This window comes from Tigriopus californicus, chromosome 6 (genome assembly GCF_007210705.1).
Source record: "Tigriopus californicus strain San Diego chromosome 6, Tcal_SD_v2.1, whole genome shotgun sequence".
Taxonomy (NCBI): Eukaryota; Metazoa; Arthropoda; class Copepoda; order Harpacticoida; family Harpacticidae; genus Tigriopus; species Tigriopus californicus.
In genome coordinates, this window is record NC_081445.1 from 12574304 (window position 1) to 12591348 (window position 17045).

General features: G+C 40.9%; 3 protein-coding genes across 4 annotated transcripts in view; 2 read left to right on the forward strand and 1 right to left on the reverse strand.

Annotated features, from left to right (window-relative positions):
- Positions 1-362: 362 nt before the first annotated feature.
- On the forward strand, positions 363-2029 carry LOC131882500 (nucleolar protein 12-like; the record flags this gene model as incomplete). The annotated part of the gene is given in 3 exon segments (XM_059229655.1): positions 363-664; positions 1456-1612; positions 1679-2029. Coding segments are annotated over 3 exon segments (666 nt in total). The 3' UTR covers positions 1946-2029.
- Positions 2030-4754: 2725 nt separating this feature from the next.
- LOC131881517 (E3 ubiquitin-protein ligase Ubr3-like) overlaps positions 4755-17045 on the forward strand; it is a 28879-nt gene continuing 16588 nt past the window's right edge. The window contains exons 1-10 of the mRNA XM_059228404.1: positions 4755-4895; positions 6269-6558; positions 7939-8107; positions 8189-8402; positions 8802-8978; positions 9059-9469; positions 10073-10295; positions 11563-11719; positions 11796-12019; positions 12583-12738. Of these exons, the coding sequence (XP_059084387.1) occupies positions 6499-6558; positions 7939-8107; positions 8189-8402; positions 8802-8978; positions 9059-9469; positions 10073-10295; positions 11563-11719; positions 11796-12019; positions 12583-12738 (1791 nt within the window). The 5' untranslated portion in view covers positions 4755-4895; positions 6269-6498. The remainder of the gene's footprint in view (positions 4896-6268; positions 6559-7938; positions 8108-8188; positions 8403-8801; positions 8979-9058; positions 9470-10072; positions 10296-11562; positions 11720-11795; positions 12020-12582; positions 12739-17045) is intronic.
- LOC131881512 (uncharacterized) lies at positions 12734-15620 on the reverse strand. Of its 2 annotated transcripts, none has more exons than XM_059228399.1 (6): positions 14673-15620; positions 14299-14607; positions 13811-14081; positions 13494-13709; positions 13017-13420; positions 12734-12948 (listed from the first exon to the last, which is right to left on the reverse strand). In XM_059228399.1, exons 1-6 carry the CDS (start codon positions 15390-15392, stop codon positions 12778-12780), a joined length of 2091 nt encoding a protein of 696 aa, XP_059084382.1. In that variant the 5' UTR covers positions 15393-15620; the 3' UTR covers positions 12734-12777. The 2 variants fall into 2 exon arrangements, with proteins under 2 accessions (XP_059084382.1, XP_059084381.1); XM_059228398.1 differs by having other exon boundaries at positions 14299-14610.

Below are 17045 nucleotides of genomic sequence, written 5' to 3' on the forward strand. Positions count from 1 at the left end.
GAAAAGGGTCTATTGAACTAGAAGTGTTTGCATTATTTTTGCTTAATTTTTGCAGTTTTGGCCTTTTTTTATTATGTTTCGCCAATTTTATCTGCCCTATTTGGACAGCCCCACACATCAATCTCTAAAATTTCAACATCGCACAAAATATCAATGAATTCAATATCAATATCAGCTTCATCATGATAAAAGAGATGACCCAATCGCCTTAAAAGTGAGTGAATTGCGTGTGAAGAGTGCCAAACCCTCTTTTAAAAGTAATTTTTAACACTGAATCTCTAATGAGGTGAAACTAAACTCAACTATGTTCGATTTTAATTGGGAATTCCTCCTTTTGTTATTTTGCGTTTTTTTTACTCTAGTCAACTGGAGGCACTGCCAGCATGTTCTTACACTAAGTATTGCATTCGTGAGCCTTGACCATGAAGAATGTGGGCCGCAAGAGTTCAGTGGCCTTTGATTATGCGCCGAAGAAGGAGCCCGCAGAAAAAGGAGGAGTGGGCAAGAGGCGGGTTATCAATCGAGCCAGCAAAACCAGTCTGGTCTTCGATCCCGAGAAACGCAAGGAGTTCTTGACGGGATTCCGGAAACGCAAAGATGAACGCCGAAAGAAGGCCAAAGAACAGAGGGAGCTCGAGCTCAAAGAGGAAATGAAAAAGGCCAAGTTAGTAATAGTAGAAATCAGCATTAGATTGAAATGTTGAGCATATGAGAATGGCGTGTTTGTTGGCACTTTGTATGATTTATATTAGGCTGAAAGGGTGTATTAGAGATGATGGGCGATATAAAAGAGTCATTGAGATCGTCATGACTCCAGAGTAATTCTAAAAGGCTTGAGTCCTCTCCGTTTCATAACTGGCAATGCTTCATTTTGGGGAAGGTTCGTTCAAGGGTTTTAATATTTAGTTGGAGTGATAGAATGATTCAAATCAAGTAGTCACATCTGCCAACCCTAATTCGCTGGTGAACCAGAAAGGAATTAAAAACAAAAAAAGTACTATTGTATAAATGAAGTAAAATGAAGAAGAGAAACGACATTATGATTAGAATAAGACGTATAGAAAAGGTTTTTTTGTTCCATGTGTGTTTTGCCGGGGATGGCAATCGAAGTGGTGGAAAATATTTACCCCAAGAAAAATCTTTTAATCTTACTTTTAAAGGCAAGAAAAAGCCAGATCATTTTTAAAAACTGTTTTTTAATAGTTTATTCTATCCGCCCAAAATACCCATACTGGTAAATATTTGTCTTGACAAGGCTCCAAGATATGTCAAATATTTCCCCCAGTTGATAAAGGCCCGTTTTAAAAAAATATTGACACCCTTATTTTCAAATTCATATCCACATTTTTTTATATCAAGAGGGTTTCAATAACTTATGCACAGATATACGTTACATTTATTGCGATACAAGGCCACCAAAAGGCTTGGTTAATAAACAATCCGTTCTCAATTCAGGGAAAAGGCCCGGGCCAATATTAACGAGGCCAAATCAGAGGAGTTCAACAAGAAAGTCAAAGACGATATCCAACGGTTTTTGCCTTCAGAAGTCACGGATTTTGGCACTCACACCGTCTCCGTGACTCACGTGGACAGCTTAGTCGACGTCAGAGAGGTATATTGACTTGTCCATGGTGATATTATTCTTTTCGTTCGCATTTATAATTAAGATTCTTTCTAGAACAAAATCTCGGCCCAAGGCGAAGATCAAGAGGAAAGTGAAGAGCCCGGAGACGTTCACCAGGTCAAAACGAAGAAGGAGAAGAAAGCGATTGGTCGAATGTTCTTGAAGCAAGTCCAAGAATCCAAGGCCTTCAAGGCCGCTCAACGGCAACAGAGCAAAAAGGAGTCCAAGGCCAATAAGTTCAGTCGGAAAAAGTTTGGCAATTCCAAGCGAGAACGACATTACCACCCTAAAAAGGAGGCCGCTGGAAAGGGCAAAAAATAAGATGGATAAATGTGCCAATTCTCGCGGTTTTAGTGTGCATTCAGTCAGTCCATGAAATATCAGTTTTCCGCATTCCTTTAGGCATTTGTCTTGAATGTGCAACTAATCTGTTCGTCTGTATGTACAGTCACCTTCCACATAATTTATGCGCAGTTTGGCGTTTTAGCGTAAGAGAATACGGTTCCTTTTTTGATATGTAAGTACCACAGCCGCTGTAAAATGTTAATTGAAAGTAGAGCCTTGAGATAGTCGAAAATGAATCTACGTAGAAGAGTATTTCTACTAGATCAGATAGGAAATTCGAAAGTAGCAACTTGAGTTGATGATTTGATGATTTATGTACGAACAAGTGCTACAATGTAAATATTGGGTCATTGAAGTAGGAGTTGACTGATAATGAGTATTGACTATTGTCTAAGTACATCAGCACTACTTTTTAAAGATGCAGAAAAAAGTCCTTGAGGAATATTTGTTATTGTAATATATATATTTTGTATTAAGGTGCAAGAAAACTCATTGAAATTCGTGAAGTATTGTTCAGAAGGACAAAAAAATGTCAATTTATGCAAGTACTCTTAAAGATCTGGATAGATAACCCGCAATTTCTTGTTTTGCTTCATACCCCAAAATGATATAGGTTTACTATAAGTACCCATTCAAAGATCTTTTCTGAGTGATAACAGCACCTCGGAGAAATGGTGCCGATCATAATTTTGGGTGCTTTTCTACATACCTTGGTTGCGTTGAAAGTTGTGTTTGAAGTGATCGCTTTTGACACTGTCAACCTAAAAAAACATCCTCGAAAACTTTGGTCGGGCCTACCCAAGCGTTTCGCCTCTGTCAATCTCTGAATTCTGTTGGTTAAAGAGGCAAGTCAGGTGGATAGAAAGTAGGAAAGTTATCAACCTTGAAGTATTGAACCCATGCACCCAGGATTGGAATATTTGTTTAATGGCAGTTCTTAAAATCTTGTGAATAACTGTGCAATTGATATGATTAAAAGTATTTCAATGATACCCTAACTCATTGCTTGTCAGCTTATCATGCCATCAATTGAAAGAATGAAGTAACGGAAAGGGTTTGAAAAGTAAGATTTGATGCTCTGATTTTGGGGGTTTGGTCAATGTGATGTGATCCACCAACGTACATTGCAACAAACTTAATAATCAATTATCTGGCTAGTTTTGATACTAACGTCAGGAAGTAGTAAACCTCAGTGTATTCTTACACCGTATTACTATTATAGCTGAATTTCAGAATATGGCTTGTACAAACTAAGCGGCATTAAGAAAACAAAAGCGAATCTGCATTATGGAGGCTGTCTCCTTTTTTGGTCCAACAAGTCCGGGCAGCTGTAGGCTTTGGAGGAAGTTTTGAATCCCTTCTAACCCTCCATAAACAAACGCATAACGGACCAAGGACTCTAAAAGCTCTAGTGTCTTTGAACGGACACAATGTTCCGGACCTATACCTAACTCAGAATTAAATACAGGATTAATTAAGGGACATAAATTCAGGCAAAATGAAAAAGTTTTTCGTCTTGAACTGCTGTGAATTCCATTCCCTATAACGGTACGGAAGTCCACAAATATCAAAGAAATATCGCGTGTCCATTCAGTGGGCAAAGGTTTTTCAACAACTGTGTAAAAAGAAGTGTATTTAACTTGTAGGAACACCATATTGGCTCATTGATATGGATTTCTTGTGCTCTGCGGACTCGGCGATTCGTGTCCAATGCCCTCAGGCGTCCTTTTAGGCCTGAAAGTTGTCCCACTATCAGACTTTCACGTACATCGGTTTGGTCCGAATTCCGTCACGCTGACGTTTAAAATCCAAAAACCTTGAAACCACAGATCCCTGCCTAAACCGCCTTTTTTGTTTTTTTTCTTTTTGTTTTTTTTTTTAATTTTTTTTTCCGAAATACACTCCAAAGCCAAAAAGGGAAGAGGAATCGACGACAACTTGCACCGACTCGACTTGTTTTCCAGGCAATGGAGCTCAACGAGATCAACCAAAAATCACAGAGATAGAAAGTGAGAGAGAGAACGACTTGAATTTTTGATGTGATTAATGAAGATGTACGTACAGAAGACATTTATCTATGAATGCTTTGTTTTAGTGTAGTTCAAGAAGCAAAAGTCTTGATAGAGATGTGAATAAATGTTGCTGTTTTTCCATGCAGTGCAAGGGAACCAAAATAGAAAGAATTGGAAATAGAGCTGAAGGCGATTTTTTTTAAATAGGATTGCCTTATATTGGTTAGTGGTCATGTTTGGAAGAAAACAAAAAATCAAGAGGGGTTTAATTGTGAATTTTAGCGAATGTGCCGTTTTTTGAAGATGTAAATAAATTGAAAATGGAAGCAGGCCCACTTTTCAGTTCCTGTAATGATAGGGAATTTCAGCTCTCTATGTGAATAGTTTTCATCTGGTAATTCAAAAGGTTTTTCACTTTAATAATAAGCAGAAGTCATGACCTCTTCTGGGTATGAACATACATGTCATTCATATCATTCCACCAAATTCCACAGATTCTTACGAAAAACTCAACTCAACTCAATCTCCTCATCAATGCATCACATCCCAATCATACACTATCTTTTTGATATCCATCAGTCAAATGAACAAACCAAATCCAACCTCAAATCGTTACCACTCTACGGTCATCAGCTCTGCCATTTCCCTGCTTCCTCCCCAGTGTCACTTCCTCTGGTTAGTCCACAAACCTATCGTAGACGTGAAGGAAACTAGATTGGCATCTGGATTATTTTTCTCCTTCCTGAAAGACAACTTCGTCAGTCGTGTGCTAAGTGTTCTAGAGTCAGAGTGATCCCCTAGTGTTCGTCTTGTGTTTCCGTGGATTATTGCCATTCCTTGGGGCCTCAGTGCGAGCTGACCTTGTTCGGGCCCACCATGGGCCTTCCCTCGGGACCCAGTTCAACCCTGTGTGGGTAAGAACCCGCCCCTGTAAAAGATGTGGTAGTCATGGACAGGAAATCGACACACATACAGAGACAGACGGATGGACGTCGTAGAGTAGTAGTATGTACGTACGTACGTACGTACGTAGGTATGAGGCCCCGGAAGTAAAATTGCTTGGGAGTCGTTGTGGTACGAATTGTAGACGTTGTATTATTGGCTGGCACCTCAAGATTGTCATTGGGACAGAGACAGTTATTGATAACTTTGTATATTCAAATCAAAAAGAATATCACATCATGCTAGGTGTGTATGGTGTCGTGTTGGATTGATATTAGTGTCAAGAATGGGCCTTGTTGTTTACAAAGCAATTGATCCAGTGTTGATTGAGATAGATAGATATAGAAATAGGGAAAGTCAATTGACTTGGGAGTTTGGATTGCCTTGACCTTTTCTTGTCCAATGTCGGACGTCTCTCTCGTTACTTGTGCTCGAGTCTTGGACGGACAAGGTCTGGATGAATTGAGAAAGCCATCCATGCCTTCACCTTGAGACGGAAAAGCCTAGTCCCAAGTTGGACAATGATCCCGACTCATGGACACAACTTCCAGTCGGATTGAAGACATACATCGAGTGCATTGAGTAAGTCCATACAGTTTGGGGGAGAATCAGGTCTTCATCTTCGCCTTCATCATTGGTGGCTGTTGTTGCCAGTCTTGAGAAGGAGCTCCACAGGGCTCTTCGGTCACTCACCTGAGGAGCTCTCCATCCAAAGCTCTGGCAGCCCTTGCAGCTCTTGCCGCTCTTGCTGCTCTTCACTCTTCGCTCTTCACTCCTCTGAGCAGCGGCATTGGAGGATTTCAGTGTGGTTGGCACTCACTCGCCGAGGTTGGTGCTGGAGAGAAATGATGTTCAAGACGACTTGGTCGTCCAAGAAGAGGAGGAAACTTCAGCCTGACTCCCCTGATGAACATACTGTACAACATACTCTTATTCCATGCTGGCCGATCCGAGAAAGAAGGTAGTGGAAGGTGTTGTTACCGAGGAAAATGGCCAACATGAAGTGGGTTTTGCACACTAAATGTTTGTTCGCCTTATTTCCGTTGTTGACCTTGATCTGAATATTGGAAATGAGTCGCTTCCAAACGTGTCTCGGGGTCTGACAGTCTGAGTTCTGCCTTGAATGTGGAGCGAGAGTTGGGATTGATTTCCTGGTCGAGTCCCCATTACCAAACACATTATTCGTTCATATCCAAGCAATTGCGTTACATATGCTGCATCAATGTACATCCCATAATCCATCTCAAAGATTAGACGGCAGTGAGTGAGTGACCTAGAAAGTCTTGAACTTGGCCGAGGAAAGCTCTGCTGTGCGCTGACTGAACTTGTCTCGTTTCTGTTCCAGGTTGCCTTGAGATCCCCGTTCCACGACATTTGTGTACGTATGTGCGTGTTTGTGCCACTCCGTGTGACTCCTTCAAGAGTCTGTGTGAGTCTGTGACTAGTGACTCAATTGAGCGATGCTCATGGGAACAAGAAGAGCAACACTTTTGATTGCCAATGCTTCTCAGTGATCGATCCCAGGATTGATCTCATTCCAGTGTTAGTGAACCAGACAAATCAGTGCCAGTCAACATGACTTATGCGGAGATTTTAATCCGGAAAGGAAAGAGGATGGCAGCAGCCTACGTTCAGGTCAGAGCTCGTTTTGGAGATGTATGGATTTATGTTCAAGGGCTGAATTTTCATGCATGTAATTGAGGGTCATAAGCGAACGAGTTGTTGGGTTAGCTAAACTGGTGAGCTCGAGATTTTAATTGATTTTGAATTTTTTTTTATCGGGACTTGGAGTAGTTAACATGTTTTTTGTTTGTTCAGACATCAGATGCATCCGTAAAACCAATTATTGATTGTCAAACCTCTTTGACTTTTGCTCAATGTGAAAATTAAATAAAAGCACGAGACTTGCGCATGATTCAAGTATTTATTCTGTTTTGTGATGAATTAAATTTGTTGTTGATTTAAACGCTTCTCATAGAGCCTCGAGGATATCGCAAAAATGAATTATTAATGTTGGCTCAATTATAAATTATCAACCAAAAAGTTGACGAGACTTTTTTCTCATTAGACATGATAATTCGGGTGTTCAAATTCATTGGCTCACAATTTGAACTTTTAGGCTCGGCTTAAAAACCATAAATCAGAAAATGAAGCCTTTTTAATCAATGATTATTTATGCTGCATGGAGGAAATAGGACGTTGAAAAATGTAATTTATCAAGAAGAGCAAAGAACACACTTACACTTGGTTGTACTTTTAGTACCCGTGTTTCGAAAATTGTTCAAACTTAGGTCGTTAAAAAATGTTGTTCAGCAGACATGTTTTAGACAACGACAAACTTTGATACAAGAATTCATGTCTGAACAAATTCTGTACGAACTATGGCACCAAAATGAGGTCAAGTTGGCGAATTATGCAACAATATTGAACCCAATTAACTATATGGTTACTTCTTCACCGTTTCACGACATGAATGTTCATTGGAAATCTTGATTAAAAACCAGACTCGTGGGTGAGAATATAACACGAAGAACCTGCCCTAGCAACATGTATATTCTTTATTAAAGGATGAGTGTGTGTGTGTGCTCTTTGGTGCACTAAATGCATTTTTACTTGTACATAAAAGGACTCCTTTTGATGTTAATCTACTGAGCATATTCGGATGTTCAATGTCTGTTCGGTGGCAATAAAATGTTTGATATGTCTTCAAATATTTTAAAATGCATAGCGATTTCAATTTCATTTCCATTTTCCACCAATGCAAGTTCTTCGTCCTTGATAACAAATCGTTATTTCAAAACACCAAAAGCTCAACACAAAACATTTCCTAACGAGCACCTAGTTGTCTTGAAACCGCGATAATGAAGATTAAAACAAACACAGAGAGCGCGTATTCCTCCTTTACCTCTCCTTGCGTGTGTTCAATTTTACTTCCTGTCAATGTCCCTTTGTTCACTCAATGTTCTGAGGATTTTTCTCTCAGAACTTGGTATCTTATGATCTGATTTCCTCCAGGCTGAATGCAACACGGCCAAAGCCGAGCCTTCGAAAAGTCCTCAGCATCTGAATGCTCTTCTGGATCATCTCCTCCATCCCGAAAAGCCCATCAACGACCAGGACGCCATCGATTGGTGTCGTTGGCTCGTGGGTGGAGGCCGATCCTACGACGATTTCGCAGCCAATGGTAAGGGGAAGACAAAATGATCATCTTGACCGCTGGTGAGGATTGGAATGGAGCGATCAGAAGCTCTTTTTATGATTCTAGTGCGACAATATGACAATACAGCCATGTGCGGTTTGGTGTGGACTGCAGACTTTGTGGCTTTCCGGTGCCGAACGTGCGGAATCTCGCAATGCATGTCGCTCTGCGTGGATTGCTTCAAGTTTGGCAATCATGAAGGTCATGACTACAACATGTTCAAAAGCCAAGCGGGAGGAGCCTGTGACTGTGGGGATGCCTCGGTTATGAAAGAGTCCGGGTAAGCAAAACGTTTTATTTATGTTTTTACTTTATTAATTCTTTGACTTTAGTTTTATTTCCGCATTTTCAATTTGGCTTCTTGACTTCAATCAACCCTGTCTAGTTAGAAATTTTCGATTGTTGACTAGGTTGCCGAAAACTAGGGCAAAACTTGCGTTCAACTCCTTCGCAAGTATATGTACTCTACTAGTGCAACCTTTCTGATTGCAATTAAGAGCATTTCAGATTTTCCCTTTCCCAATGGATTTCACAAATAAGGTTGTTAACTTGAATCAATGGGCATAATTTGTGAACAAAACACAAGATCAACCCACAAACAATTGTACATTGATTGTGCTATCAATATAATCAAAAAGACAGCATCCCAATCCAGCCAAACCTATTGGATGCATTTCAGATTCTGCTCCCAACATCACGGTGCCAATCAGCCCAAGAAACCCGTCAGCCCTCCCCCAGAGCTCATGTGTGTGGCCGAGAACATGGTCCCACGGATCATTCTCCGCTTGGTGCAGCATCTCCGAGTCAACACTGTTCACAGCTCTCTTCACATTCCCGCTGATCAAGCTCCGGAAAGGTAACATAAGAGACCTAAATAGAGGTTGCTTTTGTGAATAGGATACGTCATGAGAAGTTGATTGGGGAATTTTGATGCAGGTATGAGAAGGCCATCGAGATGGCGGATCGTCTGTTGAAGCTGCTTCATGACTTTTCCTCGTTGGGCGCGGCCATGCGAACGGTCTTGACCAAGGCTCTCTTGGACAACGAGTCCTACTTCCGATTGACGAATGTCAATGAGGACTCTGAGTATGCCAGTTTCATGCGACGGAGCAATGAGTTCTATGACGATGCACTCCAGAGTTTGCCGAATCCGGATCCGCCGAGAGAATTCCAGGATTGTCCGGCTTTGACAGCCCAACTCCAGCATCGGAACTTCTTGGAAGAGCTCGTCTTCTGGATGGTGAAATACGAGTTCCCGGAGAAACTGGTGTGTCTTTTGCTGAAAATGCTTCCGGATCCGGAATACAAGGAAGCATTCACGCGATCGTTCGTTCTCCATTACTCCAGGTAAGATTTAGAGAACATTCCATTCTAGCCACAAATGTTGCACAAGTAAGATGAATAAGCATTTTATGTATTATATTTTGAAAAAATGTACATGTACGATTAGGAATGGCCGATTTGAACATGTACTATACAATACAAGTATCAATTTCGTCACAAGTGTGCTCAGATGAAAAAGGAACAATTTCCATGAAATGTTCCCCAGATGGTTGGTGTAATCTGCAAATGCTTCTTACGGCTAACAATCGCTAAATTAATTTCAACCTAATCTAGGCTTTAGAGCTAAAACAATAATAGTATCTCTCCAACGCCAACCCCTGGTTTCCTCTCTTTAAGAGAAACAAAAAATGGATGAAAATTAGGTCTTCTTGGCAGTTAAATATAGAGGCATTTATGATGCTGTGGCGACCCTGTTCGGGGGAACAGCGGACCTCTACTTTAACGTGTTATCAGATTCCGAGAAATATAGTCGTATGTAAATTCGTCCCGCCTAATTTGTGCGTCTCTACAATGCTATAAACGTATGCAAAGATAATCAGAGCGGCTATAAAATTGAAATATTTGTTAGGATGGCTAAGGCATGTTTTTCTACCATTTCGATTCCAGGGTGTCAATGATGCTGGTGAGAAGTTCCAATTCGGACAAGTTGTCGAATCGCGTGGTTCACGTCTCAGTCCAGCTGTTTTCGAACGAGGAATTAGCGTTGGCCATGACTGAGTCACTCTCCTTGTTGCACATCATGGTGTCATCACTCAAGAATATGATGACACTGGTCCTTGTGCCCATGGAGGTCAACGCCCCCAGTGGAGCCACTGGGCGGGGACATATGGTAAGTCTATCCTTATTTCTGTACTCAAAGGAAAGGCTGCAGGTTGACGATTAGTGTTATCAAACCAGTTCAACAAGTACTTGGTGTTGGATTTGATATTTGGTTGTTTTTTCTTTTGGCTATTGAGTCGATGTCCGATTATTACATTAGGTCAGATCCAAGTAGTAGCAAGCAAAGTTGATCAAAAGAACAAGCTTTTGATCGCTTATTCATATAAGGGATTGCAAAATCATTTGACCTAATATGCAAAGAGAGCCAGGAGTTTTAAATGACTGCGAACATGGCTATATATTTAAGAAAAAATGAAGGTCCTTATCTTTTGAAGTGCACTCCTTTGAAAAATGAATTAACAAAAAATAGGTTATTCCAAAATAGGTGTTTGGGCTGATGACTGAATGGAAGCTTAATGGAGGATGAACTATTATTTCTGAATAAGGCGTCCATTCACTCCATAGTGTCGAAAAAGCATGGTTTATATTACTATGCAATAATTACTGAATTTAAAATGAATGCTCATCTCAATAGATTGCTATTAAGCATAATCATTCCTAAAGCCGCGCTAAGTTGAGACTAATTCAGTCTCTAACATCTCTAATAGGGAAAACACGTGGCATGAAGAAATGCGCATGGTTCAATGTTCTGTACACTAAACAACTTAGTTGAAGGCTCCTCAAGGACATTTATATTGGGACATTGAAGCGGGAAAGAATGATGACGTCACCACAATTTGATGAGAATTTTTTTCTTAAAGATAATTGTTCATCTGGCATTGCAATCATCAGCATTAAAAAGTACTTTTTAACCGGGAAAGAAGTGTTTTAGGACCTAATTTTGTTGCTATTTAGTAGTGTTGGAGTGGTCGGACTCGCACGAGTCAGGTCAAGCCAAAAAACTCATCTTGCGAAATTTAAAAAAAAATCAAACTTTTTTTTTTTGATGAGTTCGGACCCGAGTCCTTTCTTAAAGACTTGGAGAATTCCTCCAAAATCGAGTAAAAGACTCGAGTGCCCTCGGACTCGAGTCCGGACTCGCCCCAGCGCTCCTGCTTAGTCTTCGATTCTTACAATTGACTTTTTGAAATCATATAATCACGTAATATTGTGATTTGTATTTTGTTTTTAGCAAATTTTCTGTATTGAAAGTTAGTCTCCCAAAAATTTGTACGGATCCTCTATCTTTTAACAATCACGTTGGATATGAGTAGATTCCTAAGAAACCAGATCTTGAAGTTCTGGCCTGATCCAAATGATCTCGTTTCTGTTCTCAGGTGGTTGACTGTTCCAAGCACGTCATGAAGAACCATTGTTACTGGCCTCTAGTGTCAGATTTGAACAATGTGCTCTCGCACCCTCCCATTGCCTATCGTTTCATGGGTGATAACACCTTACTCACCTTGTGGTTTGACTTCCTCAAGATGCTACAGGGTAAGCAATCTTTGCTTCCGTCGAAGCCAATTTTCAATCATCCTATACCGTTACATTTCACTTCACGCCGCTCTAGGAATGAACCTGAACGTGAGGGTCATTGGTCCACATATTGAATTCGAGCCCAATACATACTATGCCTCGTTCTCGGGGGAATTGGAGGCGTCGGCCTCGCCCATGTGGGCATTGGTCTCGCATACTAAAAATGGCATATCCAGGGAGTTCTCGGAAAACACCATCCGTCATTGTCTCAGAGCCATCAGAGAGTGGATGGAAGCCATGGGAGATAATTCCGTCATGGTAAGATGATAACGTGCGTAGTGACTTGATGCTGGTTTATCCAGTGGATCACATTTCAAGAGGAATATTTGGAGAATTATTTTATTGCACAAATGTGGATTCTGCCTTTTTTTCTTTTTAACAGAAAGAAATTGAACAGTGGAATGTTTAACAATATTATTATTTTTTTATGATATATTATTATTATAATTTATATTATTTATTATTAACAAACAGTTTTTGGTTGAAAAATTGCTCAGGGTTGAACAAAAATGAGCAAGTTTTGATGGGTGAGGTTTTGCAATGTGTAGCGCTCGTAGTCAAAATGAGATAACTTAAAAAAAAGGGAGTAACAAAATGGTTTTCCATCCTCGATTGGCTTTGTATTTTTCCAGTCGCCTGTTTGGCTTGACTACAATATTAAAGCTAGAACGCTTTCACTTTAAACGATTTCGTCCTTTTATTTTTGTTAAAAAAAACACGTTTTGGAGAACATTTCCATGTCGTAGAACCACTGAAACTTCAATTCTGTTTTATCTTGCTTCGGATGGCCATTTCTAAATATATTTTTCAATTGATTACAGACTGATTCCAATAAAGCTTCGTTTCATATCCCTCTACATCGGTATTTCGCCATTTTCCTGCGACAAGTGGTCAAATACCAAGGTTTCACTCTACAAGAGTTATTGCCGGACACTGAAATGCTAACCAAAATGATGGAACATCCTCTACGAGTTCAGGTAGGAACGGAATCGATTTATTGCCATACATGTCACATCTTATGATTCAGGGATCAAGTGTCGAGTGTAGTCGTAAGTTTGCACCTTGGCCCCCACAAACCCTCCATATCCAAGTTGACCCTTGTAGTACAATCCCACTCCATTTAGCCAAGTTCCAGGCTTGGGGCGGACCTCTTGGGCATCAACATAAGGAATGGTGGTTTGCATCACCTGAAAATGTAAAACCTTTGACTTCTCCAATTCCCTGGGAAAAAGGAATGCCATCGGATTGATCTTACGTCTTTATGGGCCGATGTAGCGTCGAATTCGATGTAGTTGTTGTGGCTAGCCATTATCTGGGATTTGTGGGCCAATGTAGGGATGTCGGGCATGTAGATATCGTATTGGGTTCGAGGTCTTGCCGAGGCGGGAGTGTTATCGTTGCCAATCCAAGTGGATCGATCCGTCACAAGTTTTCCCGTGGAAAACCGGATTGGAGTGATCTGAACTTCAAGGTTGACATGGGCCCCGAGGTTTCTTAGTCTCACGCCAGTGATGACGTGTCCAGGGGGAGCTTCCAAAAGATCCGTGTCCAAAGCTCGAGTCTCGTAGGTCATCATGAGGTAGTCCTTGTTCGGAATTTCCGTGTCGAAGTCAACGGTAGGTGGAGTAATCCATTCTCGGGAGCTCTCCAGAACAGAGCCTAAAAGGAAGAATAAATCATGTGGTGATATCGTTTCTCAAACGTGACAGCCAAGTCGGCTGAGCTATTTTACCTTCAGGGAGCGCTGTTCCTTGTTCGATTTCCAATTGGATGACTCTGTTTTTCTTCACGAAACGAACGCCAGTGACCACTTTATTGGCATTTGAATCAGAGGTTAAAGGCTTCAGCGACCAAAATCGATCAGAATGAGGTCCGGGAGCATCGCATTTGCACATGCACATGGAGCAATGGTAAAACCAACGCCACCAAGAATCTACTTTCACTTGCTCTGGAAAAAAAGAAAAAAAAGAGTACGAATTGTTGCGAGGTTGCGAGATTTTGACAAGATGAACTAAAAAGTTCCGGATTATTTTCAATTAAGTGACTTACTTGGACAAAAGGATTCCTTGCTACCCTTGCCTAGGACGATTCCATTTTCATAATGGACATACTCGTAACGACGCTCCTCGTTTTGACTGATGCAGACCCAAGCATCGGCATTGAAGAAATCGCACTCAAAGAGCCTACCGCCCTCACAACGACGGTGCTTGGTACAAATCCGATCCTTGAGGCAACCGTGGACCTCGGCGATTGTGTAGTCTGAGCACTCTTGCTTGCATGATTTACTAGGGTTCAAGTCGACTTCATTTTCAATAATGCCCTGAAAATCAAAAAAAAGGCTGGTTGCAGGGTTGTACACTTGGACTTGGGCTTTGCGTCACCTAAGCCACTTGTAACAATGATTTAACGAATTCAAACCATCAAATCTACCGTTTAGCTGGTGTTCAAGGAAACACTTGAATGGAATTCAAGTGGAAAACAAAAACAGATTTGTTCATTGTTGTTTTTAGTGTGCCATTGTTGAACTAGTTACTCACTTGAAGTAGCTGAGTCATTCTGACAAATGTTTGACCTTCTTGGTGGCTAGCGGGATCGCATTTCCAATAATCACGTTCCATATTTTGCAAGATCCCTTTGACAGCTAGGAGTTTATCCGTGGATTGGTCTTGAAATGATTTGAAGGACAGATCCGATTCTAGGGTGAAATCCCCTCTCTTGTATAAATTCAGCATAATGTAGCTGAATTGCATAATCAAGAAACCTTTCACCTCCGTCAAGGCGATTACGTTGTAAAGATTGAAGATCAATTGATGCGGGGATTGGGCCAGAGAACAGGCCGAATCAAACTGCTAAAAGGAACGACAAGAGCGTGGACTTTGTTACTGTATTTACCAAATTGACATGAACCTACCTTATTGTTGAGGAGAAGAAACAGTTTAAAGTAGATATCAGACCTCTGAGTGGATCCCAGAAGGCCCTGTTTAGGATGGATCATGCCCAAATGAGGCATGGACAAGTTGTGTAGTTCCACCAAGGCCGTTTGGAGGGTATGCTCCTGTTTGGAACCCGGTTCAATGATGCTTCGGGCGAAATCCTCCAACGTGTTGCCGGACACATCATCCTGACTGTCCATATATCTTTGCAAGTACCCGTAGAAGCTGTTGACCCGACCAATGATTTTGGCCAAGCGGTTTCCTGCCGATCCCAAGTCACCTTTTTGATCTCGACTCTGGAGCATGACCAAGGTCTGACTGACCAAATGATCCTCGTTGGCATGATCTACCGCAAAGATGTCGCCCTTGAGCTCCTGAGAGATCATGGATAGCACGACCTTGCCTTGTCCTCCGGATTGACCTTGGAGAACCGATTGTCTCTGAGGATCTCTCAAGATCTTCCAGACGCTGTTGACCACGGTTTTGACCTTGCTTTGAAGCCTGGAGATGGCCAAATCGTCGTGATCGGGCGTCTCTACCTGGTATTGATTGACCAAGCCCTCAAGAGTGCTACTTGTCTTGGACAAGGGCATCTCCATGAGAGTCTTGGCTGACTTGGACAATACATTTCCGGGGTTTTCGTCCAGATCACAAGAAACGAAACCGATTAGACACAGAAATAAGGCTGTTACACGCATCGTGAAATGGTGAATTGTGACTAAGTTGTCATTCGCCAGAGACGAAATAAGCACACTTGGGAGGCTTCTTTGGCGAGTTCCAGAGTTTGTTTGTGTTGGAAAGAGCGTTTACGAAATCACCATTTGGACAAAGTACAGTAGTGTCAGGAACTTTTTGCTGTGCTATCACCGTTTTCTACTGCAACTTTTACTCTGCTCTCATTGTTCAGCTGGCTGTCGTCTCATGGACAAAGGGGCAACGTGCCGCCACCAACAACCATGACATTTGATTATAATCGCCTCAGCGCAGCTACACATACTCTTATTCTGCGTCGCATTTTCTGTTCGAAATGACAATTCATCATAGCAAGTTGAATTTGTGTAAAGTTCCAAAATATTTTCGATGTCAGTGGTTGTTGGAAATTCCAGCCGTCCTTCACAATGAATCAAACGTGTTTTTAACAACTACAGAGCAAACAAAAGCTACTATTACATGATCTGTGAATTCTAATCTCAATCATTTTGAATTATAAACAATTAAATACCTAAAAACCGGAGTATAATGACTGGAAATGATCAGCAATGGTGTCATAAAAAAGATAAGGGTGAAAATTGATCCAACTTAAGGCCCTAAGTCATCATTTTAGCCCGTGGTCTTAACCCATCAACTCCTGTGTACTGAACCGGAAAGGCAGCTGTTTAGCCTAAAGGACCTTAGCTAGGGCTCCATCTTAGCAAACAGGTATTTTTTTTTTGGTTTGTTTTTCACGGGCTTTTCTAACCGCTACAGGAATGCAATCCCCAGTACTATTAAAATGAAAGATTATAATTCGTCTATTTATTACCTTTCAATTTTTATATGATATTTGGTCTCCAACGAATTTGAGTTGCAGACCGAGCTAATAGGTAGTATAGGTATAGAATATAGAATGAAAATCAAAAATGCTTATATGAGTGTCAAAAGTGACCCTACCTTACTAGGACTCAAACAAAGGGTTGCTTCAAGACTTGTTCTTTATCTTTGATTGCTCAGAATACCTTTTTTGCTCGAGTTGAGAACCCTAACTGAGGTCTTTCAAGCTAAATAGCTGATTGCATGAGAAGCATATTGACAGAAATGTCCACCTAGGAGCTCCTGGGTTAATAAAATCAAAGCCTACTGGGGTATATGACGACAAATGGATGGACCTCCAGTTAAATAGTGACCTCCATGGTGAGGCCCAATTCATATACCAAATATTGCTTTCATTGCAAACTAAGATTGATATTTCTCATTCCAATTCTGTGAAGTTGAAAATGCCTGGTGCTAATGCTAAAACAAAAAAGCGCTTTTAGTGGGAGAACAAACAGAAAAGAGCCATTTCAAGAGTTATGTCTTGTTGAGCAAATCAATTGCTTTATAGGTTTTTAATGATAACTTCCAGTACTCAGGAAAAATCTCACCAGCACTATGTCCAATATTTAAACGCATTTCAAGGACTGTAAAGCATTATAAATGCTTGCGTGGAGGCATCAATCTATACAACAAAATGGATCTTGTATGCTTCTTACTTCTTATCGTATCTTCATTTAACTTCTGTTGCCTCTAAAAGGCAAGAAAGACCTTGTTTTCATCTTGGCATTTTTCTCGATTACGAGAAAAACACCCCAAGTCCATCACTTTTCAAGTTGTCC

Excerpts from the sequence above, each read along its gene's own strand:
- LOC131881512 (XM_059228398.1), bottom strand. The coding sequence starts at position 15,392 with ATGCGTGTAACAGCCTTATTTCTGTGTCTAATCGGTTTCGTTTCTTGT. Across the intron at positions 14,082-14,298 it reads GAATGACTCAGCTACTTCAA|GGCATTATTGAAAATGAAGT; the intron begins GTGAGTAACTAG and ends TTTGATTTTCAG. Across the intron at positions 12,949-13,016 it reads CTACATCGGCCCATAAAGAC|GTGATGCAAACCACCATTCC; the intron begins GTAAGATCAATC and ends TTACATTTTCAG.